Source organism: Talpa occidentalis, unplaced genomic scaffold, assembly GCF_014898055.3.
Source record: "Talpa occidentalis isolate TD23 unplaced genomic scaffold, MPIMG_talOcc4v2.1 talOcc4.2, whole genome shotgun sequence".
Classification (NCBI taxonomy): Eukaryota; Metazoa; Chordata; class Mammalia; order Eulipotyphla; family Talpidae; genus Talpa; species Talpa occidentalis.
The window spans coordinates 73640821-73664117 of NW_023602073.1; the positions used below are offsets into that span (position 1 = coordinate 73640821).

The 23297-nt window shown below is 34.2% G+C and overlaps 1 protein-coding gene across 1 annotated transcript in view; it reads left to right on the forward strand.

Moving 5' to 3' along the window:
- MLIP (muscular LMNA interacting protein) overlaps positions 1–23297 on the forward strand; it is a 128072-nt gene that overhangs the window by 72011 nt on the left and 32764 nt on the right. Inside the window, exon 12 of the mRNA XM_054698874.1 lies at positions 7116–7244. Coding sequence (XP_054554849.1) covers positions 7116–7244 — 129 coding nt within the window. The remainder of the gene's footprint in view (positions 1–7115; positions 7245–23297) is intronic.

A 23297-nucleotide genomic window follows, 5' to 3' on the forward strand; every position in this document is an offset into this window, starting at 1 on the left:
AATTATTTCAGCGGCAAAAAGTATTATTTGCAAGAAGGTAGATATTTCCTTAAATGGTATAGACAAGTTAATATCAATACTATATTATAAATGCAAAAATACGTTCTTTTTTTCCTTCAAATCCCTTTTCTTCTGGTTTTTTCCATATAAATTTCCATCTTATATCTCACTAGATCCTCAATAATCATCAATAAAGTTAGAATGAAAGGAATTGCTATTTTCACCACTATTGTGAAAAAAACTGAAGTCCAGATATTTACAATGCCATGTCAACAGTCCCAAGGCCAATGAGTGGTATAATGGTCTGGATTTTTTACCTTAATCTTGAAAGTTTTACTCTGCTCTATAGTGTTTTGAAATTTGGGATATTTCTTTGGGGGAGGAACAAAAACTTAAGTATTTTCCCCAAGAATTAATATTTGTGTAAAAAAAAATTAGAGCTTATAAACATTTATTAATTGAATGCATGAATCAGCTAAGCAATTTAGAGAATATTACCTTTGTTAGCAATCTTGACTGGTAGAATATTTTTTAGTTTCTATGAGCTTGTTGCCAAAGAAACTCTAGAAAAAACTAATACTGGAGAATGAAGACAAGTCTGAAGAAAATGACTAGAAGAAATATCTATGACATTGTCACAAACTCTGACTCAAATCAGTAAAATTCCTAACCAGGCTCAAAGTAGTTTCCATATGCTGTGCTTTATTTTTTGCCTTATTATTCCATGTCCTATTTCTTCCTAACTGTAAAAATAAACCCTTAAAAACTGGGACTCTGTAATATATTTCTTTTGTTCCCTCAGCACACCACCCCAGAGCTTACAACTGTAGTCAAAAGCAATTACAAGTGTCAGTCCACTAGTTGAAGTTATTAATTTAAGAAAGATGTTGCTCTAAGAAGCCATGATTTTAAAATTAGTAATGGGGATTCTCTCGGTCAATGCTGGCAGTTAATTTCAACATTGGCCTTCAGCCAGAGGCAATACCAACTTGTTGTCATGGAATTATGATTATAAGTTCCAAAGGACAGAAACATTGCCTATTTTTACAGCGCCCCAAGTAGCAATGTTCAAGTATAACTGTATAATTGATGGGTTATAAACACAAATGAATAACAGGCTCTGACCAGTGCCTCACAAGCCATTAAAACTGACCCTCAGGCCTCAGAATCTGTACACTCTATTTCTTGAACATTTTTCAGCCTCAAAACTAACAGTAGAGTTAGATGCGATGTCCTCATTCTAATTCCATTCTTAAATTCTCCCCAAAAGATGACATCATTGATGTTATTGTTAAGAGCTTAATTGCTTTCACCTTAAGCAAACAGGAGGGACAACCTTAAAAAAAATTGGAGAGGGTCTTGTCAAGCACTGTGGTAGTGTCTGGGCTTGCCTTCCTGTATCTTTCAAAGGTGATAACTTCAGGCTTCTACCTGAAGGGTGAACTTACCAGTCCACTTTCTTCTTCCTCTCCTCTATTGATTAAAGGCTGATGGATCTTTTATCCTGGAAAGTCCCCTCTTCCTGGCCTATAGTATTGTAGTCAGAAAAGTCAATCCAGGAAAAGTAATAGGAGAAATCAGGCTGGCAATCAGTGCCCCTTAAAGCCTTCATATTGCATTGTAGCTTGAATTCTGTTTTAGTTTATTCAATCTTCTAATATGTATTTAACATCAACTAGGTTCTAGACAGAATTCTAGGTATGGGAGATACAACAATGAATTAAATAACGATTTATGGCATTGTAGAGTTTATTTCTAGTGTAAAAAGCAAGACAGTGAGCATATAAACTGATGTCAGATGTAATAAGCATTATGGAAAAAATAAGGCAAGTAAGGGAAGGTAGGTGGTGTTATTTGACATCGGCCATTAGGGAAGATCTTGTCTGATAAGGTGCCATTTGAACAACAAGTTGAAAAATTTAGAGAGGCTCCCGGAAATGGAGAAAAGAGTTCTAAATAAAGCAAAAAACTAATGAGAAAACTCCTTATGAAAGGAAAATGAAAATAGGCTAGAGGGGATAAAATAGGGGTAAGAGGAACAGTAGCAGCAGGGAAGACTAGAAAGGGAGAAGCTGGTTGGAGTAGGAAAGATTAGGTCCTTGTGGGCTTACTTTGCAGGCACTGTAAAGGTTTTGACTTCTAGTCTAGGTGAGAAGATGAGATATTAGGTAACTTTGGAGGAATCTAATGACATGACTTTTATTGTGATTGTTCTGTGATTTATTCAACTGAATTGTCCATCTTCTAAGAACAAGAGTTATGTCTTACTCATGTCTGTAGACATAATACTTCCTGACATAGACTAGGTTTCAACTGGCAAAATGACTTCAGAGACTGCCTGATAAAAGTATGCTTTAGAGGTCCAAAATAACTGTTGTTTTCTTTGCTACTTTTCAAAGCTCTTACATCCAGTGTAAATCAGTTCTTGGTAGTTCTTCACAATGAATTGAAATTTACATTTTTGAGAACTTTGTTATTGTTCTATATGGGCCCGCTGTACAAGGACAGTCATTACCTGTTTTTATTTCTTCATTTAGACTGGAAAGAATATAATGAAGTTGAATTTTCCTGACATTATAAGAATGACATTCATGGATTTTTTTTTAAGATTTATTTATTTATTTATGCAAGCACTGGGTGCAGTCAGATGTGCGGGAGGGTGAGAGAATTCACCAGAGCCAGAGCGGGGAGCAGAACAAGCAGACGGACGAAGTACACTGCTGAAGGGAGCAGCAGGCTGCAGGAGAGGTCTGCACGCCATGTGGGACCCTCGCCAGTGGCTAGGGATCAACTGGCCCTGCAGAGGCTGCGGACAGCTTCGCAGCCCAGCGCTCAACTGCTGCGCCACCAGGGGAGGCCCACATTCATGGATTTCATGTAGTTATTCTATTGCAGATTAATATGAAAGATTCTATGGCAGATTCTATAGCAGGTTAATATGAAAGAAGAGCCTCTTTGGATTAGTTTAGTCATACTATTCCTGGACATAACAGTCTTATAGTAGTTCACCATCAAAGACACAGACTTAGCAATTAGATTTGTCAGAATTTAAGAACCAAAGTCCACTTGAATTCTAAAGGTATCAGGAGGCTCTAGCAAGGATGCTATGTAGATTAGAAATCAGTAAATGGCAGTCTGTTCTAAAGCCTCTTCTTTAGTCTGGTGTTAGAAGTTCAAGGTTAATCAGATATCTCTGGGATGGCAGACCAGGAAGCTCTGTATGTAGGTGGGTAGCATGATATTTAGTGGATAAATTCTAGTTGCGTTGCCTTCATTTTTTAATATGCATGTGAATCACCTAGAGAGTATATTAAAATGAAGATTCTCATTCAGTATGTCTGGGGAAGGCCTGAGATCTGGTATTTCTAACAGGTTTGCAAGTGCTGATGCTGCTGATATACAGATCCCATTCTGTACACAAGGTGCTAGCAAACATCTTATTTGAGTAAAGCCATTAGTTTACTTTGTGTTGCAATTTAGTCTTTATATGACCATTTGACATTGAGAAACAAGGTATTAAGGAGAGCAGAGAGCAAATTAACTATTCAAGGATAGCTTTCTCTGTCCAGTAATAAGTAATAGGATAGTTGTTTCACATACTCTTTTTAATAAATTTTCTGAAAGGCACTTTGAGATTCTTGTTTGTGTGATGGATTGAATATCTAGAACAGTTCTTATTCAACAAATTTATGTGGTAAGATTCCTGAGGGGGCAAGAATTTATGTTCTAATCACAGATTTGAATTAATCCTTTAACAGAAGTTTCATACAGGTTGAATGGATTTTTCAAGGTCATATAGTCTACTAACAATAGACAAATGCAAAAACTATAATCCATGTCCTTGATACTCTCTCAACATCAATATCATGCTGCTTCATGGATTTTTGACCAGATTTAGAAAGACATCAATATGCAGTCTGATGTCTCACACACACTACAGACTCCCTTAGAAGATGAGGTATTGTGTGTGTGTGTGGCATGTGTGTATGTGTGTAGGAGAAAGGAGGAATTATAGATGTATATACTGAGTGGATAAACAGTAGATTCCACCATGTTCCAGGAATGCTCTTTTGAAAGAATGTGTGCCACATGTAAAGAAAGAAAAATATTGATTTAGTAAGTTTAGTAAAAGGTAAAATTAATGCAGAATTATTTAACTGGCCAAAAGGAAGGATATGTCTAAAAATTGGCAATGGAAATAAAATAAATATAAATGGAATCAAAAATACAAAAAATACTAGGGCTTTGTTATTGATTTAACAGAAGCAGTTATAGAGAATAGGTGTTTAAAAATCATTTCAGATTTTTATGTTTTCTCTTTCTTTGAATAAAGCATAGAAATAACTAAAATCATGGGTTTAGTGATCAGGCCAGACCTGGAATTACATCTTGATTTCTTTACATATTAACTACATAATTTTGGCATGCAAATTATTCTTTCTAAGTCTCACTGCTGTTTCTAAGGAATCAATGAGATCATCTATCAAAAAAATTGAATATAGTGCCTGATCCCATATAGAAGCTAAGGAATTTGGGTCTATGGGAAATAATGGTGTCATTAGTTGTAATGAATCTCCATTGTTTTTGAAGTTGATCTCAAAGCATGGGGAAGTTGTGGAGACTTCCAAGAATGCTGTTTATCCATGTACCATGGCTTATGGAGAATGCACAAAGTGTACCATGTTTCAATTTCCAATTTGACCAAAGGCTAAGGGACAGTTTGGTATGGAGGGTATGATTCAAGTTTATAGGATGGAAACCAAATGTCAAAGGCAAACTACACATAGTGTAGATTTGGCTTCCATATCTATTAAATATTGACTACTGAGTAATAATGCATTAATATACAATGGTAAATCATGTCTATGAAAAGAGGTGATATAAGGATCAAGGCAATGGTATCAAGGCCAATTAAGCAAATCAGAATGAAGAAGACTCAGGCAGACCAAGCATAGGGACATAGAATCCAAGAAAATAGCATGTGGAAAACCTGGCAGATAGGGAAAGAATCATTGTCAAATTTGTCAGGTAACCACCAAATACAGGAAATTCATAGGAACTAAGGAACATGAAGGCTGGTAGATAAACAAATAAGAATCTGCAACTGATTCTGATGATTCTGACACTAAACGTATGTGATATTTTACCATCCAAAAGAGTCTCTTTGTGTCTAGTCTCACTCTAATGGGCGATAATCCCAAGAGAGATAATATGCTTTAGGCTAGGAGAATCCAAAACATCTGCCTGCTAGCAATACAGGAACCAGGTAATTGTACTTCTCAAGCACAGGTATTCCCTTAGCATATTAAATCCTCCTGGTTAGATTTCTTCTCTCTTCTCTTTTTCCTTTCTGCATAATGTCACAAACTTAGATCCTAAAGTTCCATGTTGGTTTTAAAACCTGGTAGGATTTGAGAACTGGACTTGCTATATTGATTTCCTGAGTCACAAAGAAGCAGGAGAGAAAGAGAATGTGCAGGAATAAAGCAGAAGGAAGGATAAATAAAACGGAAAAGTCAAAGGGAAAGAGTGACAGCTAGTCTGACAACATAGAATTATGACACAGATATCAGGAATCATCCTTATTACAGGTGCCTGACTGGGCTTTGTTCTTGTGCTGAGTTTACTGGAGGCATACTGTGCTCATACATGTACTCAGCTATGTGACTTCACGCATAATTGGATGTTACTTGCTTGTTTTTAGCCCTTGAGAGAAATCAGTTTAAGTGGGAGATATTTCTCAGCCTGGGGGAGATAGAGATTTTCTTCAATCTGTATTTCCCCAGTTGGCAAATATATGTGAAAGACAACTGGGAAAATATTGATTGAAAGAAAGTATTTCAGAGCAGCATTTATTCAAGACTCAAAATATATCAGGTGGTTTATAGAGCAGAGAGATAGATGTACTCCCTTAAGGCTTAAACTTGTGAGTATCAGCACTGATGGAGGAGAGCTAATTTACTATTTTTTGAAAAGAAATGGAGTTAAGAAGAATGATTATAGCAAAATGTTTAAGCAGAAAATGTGTCACAACTTTTTTATTGAATTGTTGTTTGGGATGGTTTTTTGTAAACTTATCAATCATGTTGTGACATATTACAGTGTAACAAGATGTTGGTGTTTTGAAACATTATTTTGAAATTGCCCCAAACTAGATTTCTCTCATTCCTAGATTTTTCTTTTTCCCTTGCCCTCTTTTTCCGTCCTTTCTTTTCCCCTCTCCTCTCATCTCTTATCCAAATGACATTCGTATGCAAGTTTATGAATCTTGAATGGCTCTTTTATAAGCTAAACTCTTGTTTGTAAGTTTTAGAAATAATGGAGTTTGAATCACACTCAAGGAGAAATTTAGAAGGGGATCAAGTGTTAACGAAAAGGATTCTTAAGCAACCTTAGGACAAATAATTCAGCTGGGCACTAGGGATGTTTTTGAACTCAATTCTGGAAAATCCTTAAGTATTTCTCCTCTCCAGTCTGGCTTGCCACATACTTCGCTCTTTTTTTCTTGATCTCATAGATCTCTTTTTAAGGGGAAAATTAAGACTTTCTCATAGCTCCCAAGTTGACATAATTTCAATCTCTGAACATGATGGAAGAGCAGTTAAGGTCTCTCTTCCATATTCTTGGGGGAGAACATATGTTTGGTACCCACCCTTCACTCCCTTAACTCAGAAGGTTATCCCTGGTTTCACATATAATATGGACAGGACTTCTGGTGACCCAGTTCAACACCAAATTCAACTTTATTCTCCCTAGAATGAGAATGCTGCCTGGCACAGAGGACAGGCTTAATAAATATTTGTCAAATGAAATGTTTATTGATTGAATGTACTGGCAAGTATATAAAACAGGTTTGGCTAGATAAATGAAGTTTTTGTATTTTGAACATCTTCCTAGTGGATCGTTATGAATTGATTGCTGCAATAGCTAAAACATATTAGTTAGAAATTTTTAGATTTAGGGACTATTTTATATATTTATAAACCATTGTAAAATTTAAAAAAAATTACTGACCTTTCTGAGAACATTTGAGTGACTTAATAATACACATACTTACTCATTCTTATATTGCTTATTTCTTTATTTTATGAAAAATCAATTGTATTTTCATGAAGACTAAGCCTGGAGTAATTCGCCCTGTACCAGTAAAATCCAAAATATTCCTGAAAAAGGAGGAAGAAATCTATGAGCCCAACCCTTTCAGTAAATATTTGGAAGATAGCAGTGACTTCTTTTCTGAGCAGGTGAGCATATACAAGGGAAAACCTTTCATATTTTGATCAAACACTATATAAAAAAATAGATGTCTCAATGAATATAGTTTGCAAGAATATGTTCATTTTTGGACTATATTTAGTAATAAAAATCCATTTCTTGCATAATAAAATGTCTTTATTTGAATTTCTGTCTAAAAATTTTCTATGTAGTGCTGCTATTATTTGGGGGAATTAAGACACTACTTAAAGACATTGTGAAATTACTGGTTGGATGGGTCATATAAGTGCTATATTTTTATTTCTAAAGTCCTGTTTCCTTTTGAAAAAGCTAAAGTATTTTACTAAAAATATTATGGATATATTAGTACATTTGATAAAAGTTTCATTGTTGGGTTTCTTTTAGTATAGTCGAGATGATGTGATCTCCTAGGTTGAGCAATACTAGTTAGTGAAACAAATTACTTAAAGCTTTGCTATTCATTTGGCTTCCATGTGGAAAGTTATACTATCTTCCCTTATGTATCCTATATGTTGGTGATGATATAGTGGATGCTTGTTAAAGGTACTTTATTACATATTTGGGGAAAATATGAAAATATACATTTATGCAATATAAGCTTCAAAAATTTTTAAAAGTGAGACTTTACTTCCTTATTTGTCCTATCTGAATAGAACAAATAGCTATGGTTTCTATATTTTAAATCTCAATATTATTACATGGAAAATCAATGAAAGCAAATATCCAGAAAATAAACTGTTCTGTATATAACTGGGACATGTAATATCACCATATTTGGTAATCTATAATAAAATCTAGTGTTCTTATGGAGGACTATGATGTGATATGACCTTTTTAAATTTTAGTTTGAAATAATAATTAATGTTTTTGCAAATATATGCTCATATTTGCAATCATATTTTGAAAATATAAGGGATGTTGTACCTAGCTCTATATCACTGAGCAAGTCATTTCATGGCTCTACATTTCAGTTTCAGAATGAGTAAAAGGACACATTCGTCTGGTATCTATTAAGGCTTCTTTCAAGCTATAAAATTCAGGTTACTTAAAAGCTAACGCTAACCCTGTCTGGGTCTCTGAAATTTCTATGCAACCTTGAAAAAAGTTCATTACAAATGATTTTCATGATTTGCTCTAGCTTTTATTCATTAAGTGGACAGGAAAATATTTTGTTTGTATACAACTTGTGGCATCTGCTATAAATTTGATAAGTTAAATTATTTTAGAAGCTGCTAATATCATTAAAAATGGTAACTAGAGGCTATTTTCATTTTATGGAATAAAATGTAGTTCTCAATTTAAATTGAAGAGAGAAATCTTATTGATATATAAGGTTGCCTTAATTAATTCCACACATAACAGAAATGGAAATTCCTGTTAGAAAAAGATATTCCATCATTAACAAAAATGCTAATTAAATATCTATTGCTTACATGATGCTAGAATTTTAAAAGCTTAATGTGATGTTTTAATAGAATTATAAATTTTCATAAAAATAATGTAGCCTATGTGACAAAATGCCAACAATTACAATAAATTTCACATATTATCCAAGTGACTTACATTCTTTAAAATATGATCTAATGCTGTAAAATAATAATTTTGTTCTTTTGTAAGTATAACTTCAAATTTATGCACTTTATTTTAAGCAGGATTCCTTGTAGAATATCCAGTTAATTTATCATAGTTTATAGGCATTTGAAATAATAAATTCCACTGTCAAGTGTAGGAAATTCTTCTCATTAAAAGGAACTGCAAATATATGTGTTTTTTTCAATGCCTTTCTTGACTAGCCAGTGAGTTTAAATTTGTTTTTGTGTAATATAAATCTGTGTATTTGCAGATAATTTGTTGAAAATTTGAGCTCTTTTGCAGTTGTCAGTGCCTCAGACATAATCATATTTATATTTTCTCTCAACCAATTTATTTTATGTATATCCCAACTTTCGTGTGGTACATGGGAATTAATGAGAATTAGGTTTGCAGGTTGTCATTATTAAAAGAAGGCTAGCCTAGCATTTAAAAGAAAATTCCATAGTTTCCCTGGTCTTATTCATTGACCTTGCATGAGTGGGAAAATTTAATAGACACTTGGGGTCCTGGCACACTGGGAGCATGCATAAATTATTAACTGTCTCTATATATTTATACTAACTACACGCTTATTGTGTTCAGAATCTACAATGGAGGCAGATACCAAATACAGCTCACAAATGTAAACACTTAGATCTATTTAAAAAATAAATTGAGTAATAACAATTTATAATCTCAGCATTGCTACTTCATCAGAATGGCAATAGAAGAGAGCATACTCAAATTCAGTCCTAGTCACTATTGTGTTCTTTTATACTAGTGCTACAGAATAAATCGAATGGTTCCAAATTCAGTTAATCTCACCCACCCATGTAATGGAAAATTCTTTAGCCAGACTGTTGGGCCAAATTGAAGTAGCTCTCATTCACTAATCTGCCTTGTACTGGGGGCTGTTCCACATGACAGGAGATGTTGGATGGGATTGTTAAGTCAATAAATTTCCCCAAGCAGCTTCACTGCCATAAAATATGATTTCAAAGCTCTCTATTACAAAATGTCAGATACTAAAGAGGATGAGACCAGATGGAAATGTATTTACTGTAGCTTAAGAAGGTACAACTGGGCAGCCTTTTGAACTGATAATGAATTGAAATTTTGCCTGGAGGCAGCCTCTGAGCACTAAAAGCAAAGTTTGAAACCAAAATGCATAATCAAGTAATTGAGACTTATTAATCAACAATTTTTATATCAAAATGGCATGGGCCAGGAAACATCTTATTATATCGAATGAGTTTTTTTTTTTTTTTAACAAAAACTCTTCAGAATGAAGCTTATGTCTTTCTGAAATTACCTTTACAGCCATTATTTTATCAGTTTATGGTTCTTTTGAATTACTAAAAAATATACACACATTTCACATATGGATGTGCTGGTGATGTGCTTTGAAGCATAATTCTATTGATAACTAAAGGCAGAGTTGGGAAATAATTAACAGAATTGACTGGATGTATGGGCATCGAGAAGACATAGAGGCTCAGAAAATCAATTCACTGTTGAGAATGAAGATACCAAAGAGATAAATGGTTTTTTAGTTTGTTTGGTTCTTTATGAGTTTGAAAATTTATTGCTTTTTCATTGTTTAATGTGTCTAATTAGATAAAAGGTGATTTTTTTTCCACTGAAGATTTCCAATTTAATATGAAAAGCAATTGCTCACCTCAGTTATATAAAATATTTTCTTAATTTTTTTAAATTAGTAATTCAACCCATAATAGATATACATCATTTCCTTCTTAAAGCTGTATAGCACTGTATAAAAAAATTGTTTTGGACAGAATTAAGGGGGAATATTGTTTCATCTGACTTTCCCATATTTGAAACTCATGTTATAAACTCTATACATTGGAGAGATTATTACATATTTTAAAGTGTGGGTGAGATTGGACAGACTTTAAATTATGACAAATGTGAAGGTCACAATACAAGTTTGAAGATAAGAAGAGTTGGGAACTCTCATTTCTCTGCATTCCAAGATAAAAGAACTGAATGCTGGTAATTTAGATGGAAAACCATAAATCTAAGTGAGAAGAGCAACCAAAAGAATGCACAGGAGTAAACGAAGCAGGTGGGAAAATTGGTAAATAAATTTTTTATTAATCCCTTTAAAAAAAAAAAAAACAGACAGCTTAGAAGTCCAGTCTGTGGAAAAATGAAAGCAAGGTAGCAAAGCAGACAGTTTAAAATAAATACCTGGAAAAAATAAGCAAATTAATCAAAAAATGAATATTTCTTTTTTAAAAAGATTTATTTATTTATACAAGAACTGGGGTATAGGCCAGAAGTGCGGGAGGGTGAGAGGATTCCCCAGAGTGGGGAGCAGAACAGGCAGACAGACCAAAAACATGGCTGAGGGCGCAACAGGAGAGGTCTGCTGTGCCATGTGGGTAGCTCTCTGGCTGACCAGGGATCGAACCAGTGCTGCAGAGGCTGCGGACAGCTTTACAGTGTTGTGCTTAACCTGCTGCACCACCGGGGAGGCCCCCCAAATAAGTATTTCTTTATGTCAAAAGCTGCATGGAAAGGCTCCATAGTAAATTTATAAATTCAAAACTGGTGATTCCTTAGGGAAGCAAAAAAAGGTAGATGTTTAGAATTTTTCAAAATAAGATTCTAATTTCCAAGTACAGACATCCCTAGGTGAAATTTAATATATGGTAGACAGTTATCCAAATATCAATTTGTCTTATGGCTATTTAGACATTCAATATTTTTTAATTACTTACTTACCCCTGAAAATAGAAAATAATTGGTAAAAAAAAAAAACACAAAAATTTATCAGGAAATGAATTCTTACTTACTGTCTAGCAGAGTTGAGGCAGCTTAGCTTTTTTTTTCAAATCATACAATATATATTCTTAAGTGAAAAAATCATGACTGAGATTGTTTTGTATTATAGAAATCAATGAAAAGGCAGAATTTCACATGAGGACATCATGGACAGTTCAGAGAATTCTGAAGAAAATATAGAAATCTGGAGGCAGAAATGGTTTCAGGAATATGACAAAGGTTGATGTTAGAACCACAAGACCAGATCTGATACATAACTTCGATGAGTCCATAGAGTGCTTGAAAACATTTTAATTATATGGCATAATTGAGATTTTATTTTTTAATATTTTATATAATTCTTACATCTTTTTTTCATTTTTGTACAATGTATGCATTTTCATTTTGGTTATATTCCCCATAAAATTGCACCCCCCTTATTTTGATCAAAATAAAGGGGGAGCTTAGCATTTTTTTGCCTGCTCAAGTAAAAATCAAGAATATGTATTTATTCCATTGGATAAGTTAAAAAAAAATGAGCTGTTAGTCTCAATCTTTGGCTAAAATTTCCTGAGAAGTGTTAGGTCCTAGTAAATTGTATTTGGTCAAAGGACTTGTCTTTGCAGGGTATTGAAGGGTCAGATTAGTTTTACTTCCCAATTTTAGAATGCACATTTAGGCAGAATCTGTTGATTTTATTCATTTTGATGTATAATTGAACCAAAGTAAAAGTAGGGCAACTTGGTTTTGCAGAAAGAGCACTGAAATTTGAGTTCTAGTAATGATTGTGTGGCTTACCAGATTTACCCAGTGCACTGGTGAAACCTGTACCTCTAATGAAATGAAGGGATTGGACTAGGCCAGTGGTACTTAACCAAGGTGACTTTACCCCTACTATTTTAGGTAGTTGTGACAAGAGAAGGAAATGCTGGCATCTAGGGGGTGGAAGCCAGGGATGCTCTTAAACATCCTACAATGTATGGGACAGTCTGCCATAACAAAGAATTATTCAATCTAAAATGTTATCTGGACTTGAGAAACCCTGGATTAGACCATGTCTTGACTCACTTCAGCTGCAAGAATACTATGACATTTCCCTCCCCTTGAATTTCCCCAAGCATTTGGTTTCAGGACAATCAACTAAAAGAGAAATTTTTTGAAGTCAGGCATTCTTGTGATAGTTCTTGTATGCTGTTGCAGTAAGTCATTCTCAGTGCAGAACTATATCATACATCTGCAAAGTGAGGGCATTGTGCAAAGTACTTTTGAAGGTTTCCTTATACCCTGAATTTCTGTGTTTATGTCTTTAAATATTATTGGAGCCCTCTGACAATTCTCATCCTTAATTGATACCAATAGAGGGAAAAAGAACAAGTATTACTTGGGTCATAATTTTGGAGAGAGAGAGAATCTTATAATTTAGGTCAAAATCATGATATATAATACCCATTCCCATAAAGTGACAATGGTTTTGTTTTCCTTTTGGGTTGAAAATTTTTGGACAGGGAAACTTTTTTCTTTTTTTAAAGGTTTCCTTCCTTTAAAAAAATGCCTCCTATTTACTATCTATTGCAGAGAATTAAAAAAGCATCAATAACATTTATTGCCACTTTCTCTTAAACTGAAAACCCTTACAGGGGAGTTTTTTTTTTTTTTCAAGATTGTATATGTGCGTGTGTGTATGTGTATGCATGTGTTTATATGAAAGATATATACATATTTCATACCTTTTATAAGAGTCCTGGTTTTTACTTCTTAAATTACTTTATTTTTCTACAATGGTAAACTTGCATTCATTTCTGTTGCAAATATCCTGAATAGGAAGGCTGAGTAGGCAACCTAAAATTTATTTATTTATTTTTTTAAAGATTTATTCATTTATGCATTCAAGAGCTGGGGTACAGGCCAGAGGTGTGGGGGCAGTGAGAGGATTCACCAGAGATAGAGTAGGGAACAGAACAGGCAGATTGACAGCAGTACACTGCTGAGGGGAGCAGCAGGCGAGTCAGTAGAGGTCTGCTTTGCCATGTGGGTTGTTCCCTGGCCTGGCCGGGGATCAAACTCGTGCTGCAGTGGCTGCTGACAGCTTCATAGGTTGTGTCTTAACCCCTTGCACCACCAGGGAGGCCTGGCAACCTAAAATTTAAATGAAAATGCTTCTTGCAATGAAAGTAAAGATGGCTTTGCAAGTCTTTTCTGTTTTTGGAAGTCTTTTCTGGTTTTGAGATTTCCTGTTTCTCCATTCTTCAAGTGCAGGAGACACCCAAATTTGATCCATTTGTTTCATGATCACAAAAGACCCTGTGATAATCCTCACAATATATTTTGAGGATTAGTTTGGCTTTACTATCACTCTTTGGTAGATGTTGCTGGACAGGGTGGCAGGAACTGTATAAGAAACATAATTTGTTGCAGAATATCAGCCTTTTAACTGAAATTCCTTGTTAAGAGAGTAATGGATTCAAAGGAAAAAAACCTCAGAGTATTAAAAACTGTAAGAGGGCCTCCCTGGTGGGCAACCCTGGTGGGGTTAAGATGCAATCTGTGAAGCTAACCCAGCCACTGCAGCATGGAGCTTGATCCCCAGCCAGGGAGCTACCCGCATGGTGCAACAGACCTCTCTTGACTCGCCTGCTGCACCCCTCAGCAGTGTATTTCAGTCAGTCTGCCTGTTCTGCTCCCCACTCTGTCTCTGGTGAATCCTCTCACCACCTGTACCTCTGGCCTATACTCCCATTCTTGTATGCATAAATAAATAAATCTTTAAAAAATACTGTAAGGTAATATTTCTTTAAAATTATAACACTACTTTAACAGGAATGATATGAATGCTGTGTTTAATACACCTGAATATACAAATCTTTAACATGAAATTTGTAACAATGAGATAAAATCTATTTTGCATGTACATAGCCTATTGAGAATTTCTAAGTAGTAAAAGTAGGTTTTCAAGTTTAAATATCTAAATGTATTTACTATCAATAAAGTACAGATTAGCCCCTATTTGTGTTCAGGGTATCTCCTTTTTGTAATGTCACCTCTCAAAACCAAGATACAGTCCTAGTTGTTTTAGCAAAGATAGGGAAGTTCCTAAAATAAGTGCTAAAGAACAGATAAGTGAAGAGCTTAACAGTTCATTTTCTTCATGCTTTTATAAAGGAGATAGAAAGATCCTGTTTCCTCACAGTAAGTCAAACATCTGCAGTATCAGTCAAATAACAGTTTTTTTTTAAGCAACTTATACTCAAGACACTTTCTACCATTTTGTGAAACAGAATAGTAATTATGCGCAAGGAATCTTTTACCAATTTAAAATCCAGTCAGTCTCCAAAAGTTCCTTTTACTCTCAAAATGACCCCTCTCAGAACTTTTTATTTTTCTTCCCTAGATACACCCAGCAGTCTTTTCTATTCTGTGGGTCCCATGCAGGCTCGTCACTGGAAAACCTGTGACTCTTGTCATTTTGTCCAGTTTTACTTGGAATTCCAGCACACATGTCCTCTTTAATCTCTGATTCTCCGTATCTCCAAGGGATTACTTTAACCACTAGCAACTCTGCTCCAGGACCCAGTTCAATTGTGATCATGGGACTGAGGGGCCTTTTTCAGCCACTCACAGGTCACTTATGACCTCCTTACTCCTCTATTTTCACTCTCAGCACACTTTTCAGGTTCTCACTCTTGCTGATTCTGTATTCTTCCAAAAGTGTGATGTCTTTGTTCCTAGGCTATTAAAACCAAATGACTTCCTCTTTCAAAGTATTACCTCTGTTCTGGGTTTCCCAAACTAATCTTGAAACTCAAAATTCAAAAATTATCTCTCTTCTTTCTCTTTGAAATTCAGTTTTAACTATCACCACCAAAATTCTTACCCTGAGACATGAAGATGGAATTGAGCTGTAGCTGCCTGTGTTGGTGGACAGACTACAGAGCACAGGACTATGGGGAAGGATGAACTGAAAACAGTGTTTCTGGTCACGTGGCCTCTGCAGTGCTGAGTAGCGCTTTGAGTTCCTGATAGATGGTGTCACTCCTGCTCTCCATGCTAACTCCCTTGCCTTCTCTTATTATTTAGCCACTTCACATTTGTGCCAGATATAATCAATTTATCTGTAATAAAGCAGATAATGTCCCTGCCCCCATGGAACTTAGATTCTAGTGAGTTCTAAATATTCTCAAACTTCACCCCTGATTCCTTTCTGCTCTTCTTCATCTATTCTGCCATGAACAGCATCTTCTGTACTTCCTCACTCTAAACTGCCCACTTTACCCCCAGGCAGTACATTCCACAGCCAGTCTCCTAGCCATTGAATGTGGTCAGGCACCCTAGGCTGACTGCTAGTTACTGGAACCTGTGGTTCTGTAACTTTCCTATTACCTGCAAATAAGAGAAATGTGAGGACAGAATGCAATGGGAAGAACCCAGAGCTTGTGTGACATGGCCCCCCATGTTGGTCAACTCTGAACTTGACTTTAATCCTAGAAAAATGGGACTACCAATTCTATTTCTAATGGTACCCAATCTAATACCCATTCATGCTTAAATGAAATAGTCACTGTGAAAGGGTTCTGAGCACTTTAAAAAGAATGCAAATTTAAATACTTATTGTAGTCTATTTTAGAATCATTATAATTTTGGAAGAGGAAATTGATTTCCTGCCAAATGGTCACTGAATATGTCTTCTTCCTTCTCCCCTTCCTGCCTTGACAATGAGAAATTACAAAAGGCCCTTTTCTATGTTTCTTTTTGACTTCAATATAAATCACTCATCTCCACCAAATATACCTAGGGTGGGAATGGGAGGGGTGAGCAAAGGATTAAATTGTATGTGTAGAAAACATAAAATTCAGTATTTTAACCCTCCAGTGCCCACGGTTATTGATTATGGGATGTTTTTCTTTTTCTTTGAACATGTCTCCAAATCTTCATGGTTATCAATGTCATTTGCTCTCTGAATTTTTTTGCTCTATGAGTGTTAAGCACTAAATAATCCAAAGGCTGTCTTCCAATGTACATATTGATTTAAAAAACACTTTTTTATATAGGCTATTTGAAATAACTAAGCATATGCTACCTTTTTTCACACTTCACAAGTCAAATTTTTTGGTTCAAATCAGATTTCAAAACATGAAAAACATTGCTTTAAATGTGTCTGTTTTAAAAATGTGTATGGATTCTTCAAAATTAAGGCTGATAAGCAAGAAGTTATGCCATATGTTCAAAATTAAGAGGCCAAATTCATTTTAATTCGATCTTAATGAAATGTGGACAATTGGAATCTCTTATTTCTTAACAATATGGGATTTCTGTGATAGAATGTTAAGATATCTTTGGATGAAGGAGTCAATTTTTAAGAAATGCTAAATAACATCTTTATAAATACAGTGTTTTTAAAATAAAAAACTATAACAGAAATGCTATAGTTCTGATTTTAAATCGTTGTAATCTCCAGGCTGGAAAGGAAATTGAAAATAAGTGCTGCATTTAAAAATAAGTGTTGTTTTACCAAAGGCATGGAGTGCAGGGAGAGAGGATGGAGTTAAAGGCGTTACCATTTTCACCCAGTAGTGCTCTGAGTTTCCAAAAGCAGCGATAACTGTAGGCAGTGTGAAGAGGGACAGCAGGAGCAAAGAGAAGTGAATTTTCACCCTTCACTTCCAAACCACAGGAAAGGAGTTACCTTTAAAATGTCAGGTTGGAACAAAAGAATCTCAGATGTGCAGACTTTAATGAAGAGTCCATAGTGCCTTAAAATGCCCTTTGGTGTTGCAACAAAAACAGCTTTTGAAGTTAAACAGTTTGACTTGATGGCTGAGTAGAAAGTGGATTTTATCTAGAGTGGTGAATGCCCTCTTATGTGACAGTAGCATTAATTTTCTGATGTCTCTTGAATACTTAATTTTGTAGTATCTTCAGTTCTTTAAATAAACAAATTAATTTATTTTCTGAATAATTAGATACAAATTTTTCTCTAATAAACGAAAGATATTATTTGCTTCATAAGTTCTTCTGCTTGAGTATTATAGGGTATGATCCTATAATCTATCAAGATCATTTCTTTTTAAAAATCAAACTCTTAATGAGGGTTGTTTTGTTTTGAAGAAAAAAATATTTTTATAAGTATTTTATATTGAGGAAGACTTCTCAAGTAAATGAAAATCAGTGTAAAGCATTTTCTCTCAAATAATTGCTACATTACTCACTGATAGATATGTATGACATTTTTATGAATCCTGTCCTTACTTCAAAAAATAAACAAAAAATACTAAACATTACAGCAGGTTAGAATGATGTTTGTTTTCAGGAATTGTTTAGAATAATAATCTCCAAAGTAATATGAACCAACCTCATAGTAAGTCATTAGGGTGGGATATGGTATACAGGTCAAACATGACAAATTTTTTTTTATTTATGTGTTTTTTAAAACTCATGAAATATGGCTTATAAACCATGGCCTGTGTGTCAAATCTGGCCCACCACCTGTTTTTATAAATAAAGTTTTATTGGCATACAACTATGCCTATTCATTTATGTATTGTCTAAGACTGCTTTCATGCTACCATTGTAGTCTTGAATAATTGTGACCAAGTATATCATTTGCAGAGCCTACACTTTAAACTGGACCATTATGGAAAAATTTGATCAACTGATGACCTAAAATAATAAGAAAGATTTTTAAAATCTGATGATTTGTAAGAGTTTACATTAGTTTTCTTTGTAGGCTGAGGGATAGACAGTCACAATTCATACATATCTTCTAATCTCATGTATATTTCCTGAGAAAGTATCTCCAAGTTGGTGCATGGGCAGAGAAGCCTCATTTGGTTATTTCTTAAGCCTGTTGCACCATGTTGCAGTTCATGTATTCAGTTGGACATATGTAACTTTAAGAACTTTTAACTAAAATAATATTCATTAAATAAGCAAATGGCTATATTTAAAAATCTCCTGGAAATTAGTCTTAATTGACTATAAATGCTAATATAATAATAATAATAAATAAAAACAAAAAATGGCAGACATAATACCTATGTCTAGTGTAAGTTTAATATCAATCATAGTCATAAATGTTGATAACTTACCTGAACTTGACAAGAAGTATGCAAAATTTAGAAATTGTTAAAACTATTTGAAATAAGATTTTATTTCTGCTTTCATTATTATTATACCTTGGCCTACATTAATATTTTTTGTCTTGAGTTGTAGCTAATGTTGTATTATGGCATCATAATTATAAGACATTAACAAAGTAGGCATTTAAGATGTGGTGATGTTAGGCAATTTTCAGTAATGCTTAAAGATGGGGGTACTCAATATTAACAATGTTTAAAATATTGTCAAAATAAATGATATCTCATTTGAGAAATCTTACAGGAAAAATTAAAGCCCCAATTTAATTGGGGATGTATGGGCTCTTTATGCTTAAACACTGTGGAATAATACATAGAAAATAATTGAATGTTGAACTGAAATTCATTCAAAGTGACATTTTTGAGCTCAAAGCAATGGATAGAATGAGCAAATGTGCATTTGGGAAGAAATGAAGTGAGACTACAGTGACTGCAGAGTGTAGTCAGCAAACACTCTCCAATAATGTGTGGGTTACACCTTAATATACAAACCTCAGATCACTTGTCTTTATGTGGGTGTGTAGGTTGGCAACAGTAGGTCCCCTGACTTGATTTTTATTCTGAAAAGAGAGGCTATATTTTGAATTCCACAGATTCAATGTATATTGTAGGAGTTTCTCTGTGTGGCAGCCTAGACTCAGACAAACTGCTCTATGAACCACTGGACAGCTGACAATCTTCATTCCTTATGAGATAACAGCTAAAATGCCTCCCACCCCAAAATTTCTATCTTTGGAGCACTTAAACAATCCTTTCTAGTCATCTCTTCCTCCGATGGAACTCTTTGAGAAACATCTGGTCCAAGGAAGATTTATTTACTGTGGAGATAAATAAAATGTAAATTGGGAAAAGAGACATCTCCCAGATTGAATAACAAACAAAATCAATCTCTAAGCTGAGACAGTATACTCAGTGATTGAGAACAGTTGAGAAAAGGTATTCCTGCGGCCAGACCCAAAAAGAAAGGAGAGGTTATAACATTCACAATGGGCAGATTGAATTCAGAAGAAAGATTTTCTTTAAGCAAGACAAATAAGAGTCCCTTATATGGGAAGGGATAAAATTTATAGGGAAAATACAGTTGTTAAAGTGTCAAGTATAACATCACCATTCATAAGCAAAGGCAAGAGATAGGATGAGAAAAAAATAAACATATGTTAATGGTAAAATACTTAATTCATTTTTCAATTTTTTATAGATTATGTGAAAAATAGGTACAGACAATTTAAAGTAAATCAAATTAATATAGACATAGCTGTATCCTGCTGCAGAACATTTTTTTTTTAATATTTGTGAAGTCATTCTATAAGTTTGGCTAAATACTAGGCCAAAAGAAAAGCTTATTAATTTCTGAGACAGAAATAATATACACAAATGTTTCTGATCATAAAAAATTTATAAATTAATAACAAACACAAATCATTTTTGACATTATTGAAAAATTCAGTTTTCAACAATTTTTGATTCAAAGGAAATTTGAAATAAATTTTCTAGCTGAAAAGAAGAAATTTTTGTATATTAGAGTACAGTTAAAATGGTCTTTGGAAGAAGAAAATGGAAAAACATTCCATAGGTTTAATAAGAGAATAAAAATATATCTATCAAACATTCAATTTGGAAAATTAAAAAAACAGTAAAATTTCATTTGCATAAGTAGAGCAAAAAAAGAAAGAAATGTTAAAGAATTGACAAAAGATAATTGGAAAATAAAAACTGTAACAATCATAGATATAAAAAAAGTTTTGAAAAATATGTATAAAGTAGAAACAGTATAGTTATATTGGCTTTAAAAAAACTTCTTAAAGAAATAATTTACAGTTTAGAATTCTATATCCAAAAAATTAATTGTAAGGGATGAACAAAATTCTTAACATGGAAGATGTTAAAAATTTGCTCACAATACTCCATTTTCCCAGGAAGTTACATCAGTTTCCTGTAAATTTGATAGGAACGAAGCAAAAGAATGACATGGGATGCAGGAAATAGGCTGAATATAAGAGATAGTCAAAGAAGATGCCCTGGATGATGGTGAAAATAGTTGCAGAATAATAACTTGTACAGGCATAAAAGACAACTGGTACAGGTTGGAACAGGTGCCCCAAATGACATACATGTTGAAGCACCACTACGGAGACTCATTCACCTTTGTTCTATATGTCAACCAAATATGCTCATGGGAGTCTTGCCAAAATTCTTAATTCTCCTTGACCTGCCCCAGACCAGATAAAACTCTGCTCTCTTCTCTGGGCTCCGTGCCCAGTTGCCTGGAATAATTAACGTAATCTGACCCTACAGTTGCACTGGTTTGTCAAACTCCTGAGAAATGGTTGGCAACAGAGAACACAGAGGCATGAAGAGACCCTTTGCAGATGTTCTCCTACTGATGGATGACAACTTGACCCCACCCCATTTCCCCATGCGGGGAACCTTCTGCTTCCCATGCATCAACCCTCTGAATGGGTTCTTGAACTTTATAAATAAAACCTTATATATAAAGAAATATAAACTGAAGCTATAATATAAAATAAAGACAGTTCTGTTTGTCTTTTCCTAGGCACCTCAACTGTGAATAACAAGGCCTCCTTTTCCTAGCACAACTAGTCTTGTGCTTTTTACTCAACTTTTTTATTAATCACTTGCACATTGATTAAGAATGAAATTAGTTGTTAATAACATAATAAAATGTTTTATTGAGAAATAAAATTAGAATATATTTCAATCTGAAATCATTGTTAATGGGTAAATACTGCTTGCATTCTTTTAAAGTTGCACAGTAACATGGTCATAGCTAATAATCGTCAATTCAATATTAGTCAATTTAATGTTAGTTATGTTAGGTGTGATGATATTTTATATAATATACTTGGAACATCCAGGAGAATCAACTGAGCAACAATTACAATGAGAGATCTCAGTAACGTGTCTCAGTAGGAAATCTATGGCTTTCATTTACGATATAGAAATTTGCAAAAGTGGAGTCAATGGAAAAAAGAAAACCATGCATGTTATATAATATAGGATGTTATCTTTTTAATAACTAGTGTGTGCTAGAGGTATGTGTGTGCTAATTGAATTTATTTGCTTGATATGTAAAATGAACACTTTAAGTACAAATAAGAGACTGGTAAAAATAAAATCCATTTAGTCACCCTTCAAGGTAATTAGTATTAGAAGACCTCACTCATACAAACTTAAAAGCCCTAGCATTGTGACTTTCTCACAAGCTTAAAATTTTTCAAAAGTTTTAAAGTAAATTTTAACCCCCTTCTTTAAAAAAAATTGCCATCTTCAATATAAGTTTTAGAAAACCTAGCAATGACTTAAAAATACATGGTTTTGACAAAGTGAATTCAGCTTTCATGAAAATATATTAATTGTACAATTCTAAAAGTTTACCTATTAATTGATGTCATTTTGAACAATGCATATTATTTTACACTAAAATTATATTTCACACAAAACCAAATATATTCATTCATTGCTTATGGAGCAAAGAAATAATTGAGTAACAGAGTACTTTATTAACCTCATAGAAAATACCATATTCCTTTGAAAATTCAATCACTAGTGCATTTAACATTTGCTATATTATCTTGACTCTGAGGTCACAAAGGTGAATAAAACAGGTTTCATGTTAAAACTTTCATGTGCGAACGGATTTTACTGTAGGATAAACGTTGTCAATTCCTATCTTTACATGAAAATTTCAGAAGTATGGATTGCTTATATATATCTATAAAATGTAATCCTTTTCTTTCATATATATATGCATGTATATTAATAGTGCAAGAAGGGTACTCTACACTATACACACACAAATATGTCCTATATACCCTATTCTATTTTCTCTGTAGGTTTAAAACTTCCACTCTGTGGTTTCCATGCTTCATTCACTTAATTCACAACCTCATCTCCTAGCTCCTACTATCACAAGTCTTTCACTTTAATCCCCTTTCCTGGTTAAAGACTCACTCTACTTAAGGCCTCATTCATTGTCCTCTTCATATATAAACTCATCTATTTACTTCCAGTTTCTCTTCAAAGGGATACCCTACCTGGAATGAAGGCCTCATTCATTCTCTCCAGACTCACCTCTCCCTGACCCCAAATTAACAACTTACTATACCAGGAATGAAGCCCATACCTCTGCCCCCTGCCCACAAGTCAATATCCTCTGCAATGCCCTCCCCTTGCTCCCCTAATTTCTTCCAACCAAATCCCAAGCACCTTTAAATTAACTTCCACTGTTACTTACATCTTCTGTGAAGATGTTTCTAATTCCATTCTACTCCCATTGTGATGAGCTCTCACCTCCATCCACATTTCTCCTCTCAACACTTTCAAAAATAACAAACTTTAGCACCCTTCTGGAGACACTCTGCAGGTGCTCGTTCTGCAGAAGAGGCTAGCTGTGGGAGACTGACAGGAATTATTGAGAGACACACATTGTGCTATGAAAGCCGGTGTCTCATGAGCGACCCAAGTGTGAGGAGAGTTTTTCTTCTTACTGGTAAGGGAGTTAGACATCCATCTATAATATTGAGTCTTAATTCCAAGTTGAGTTTTATTTTT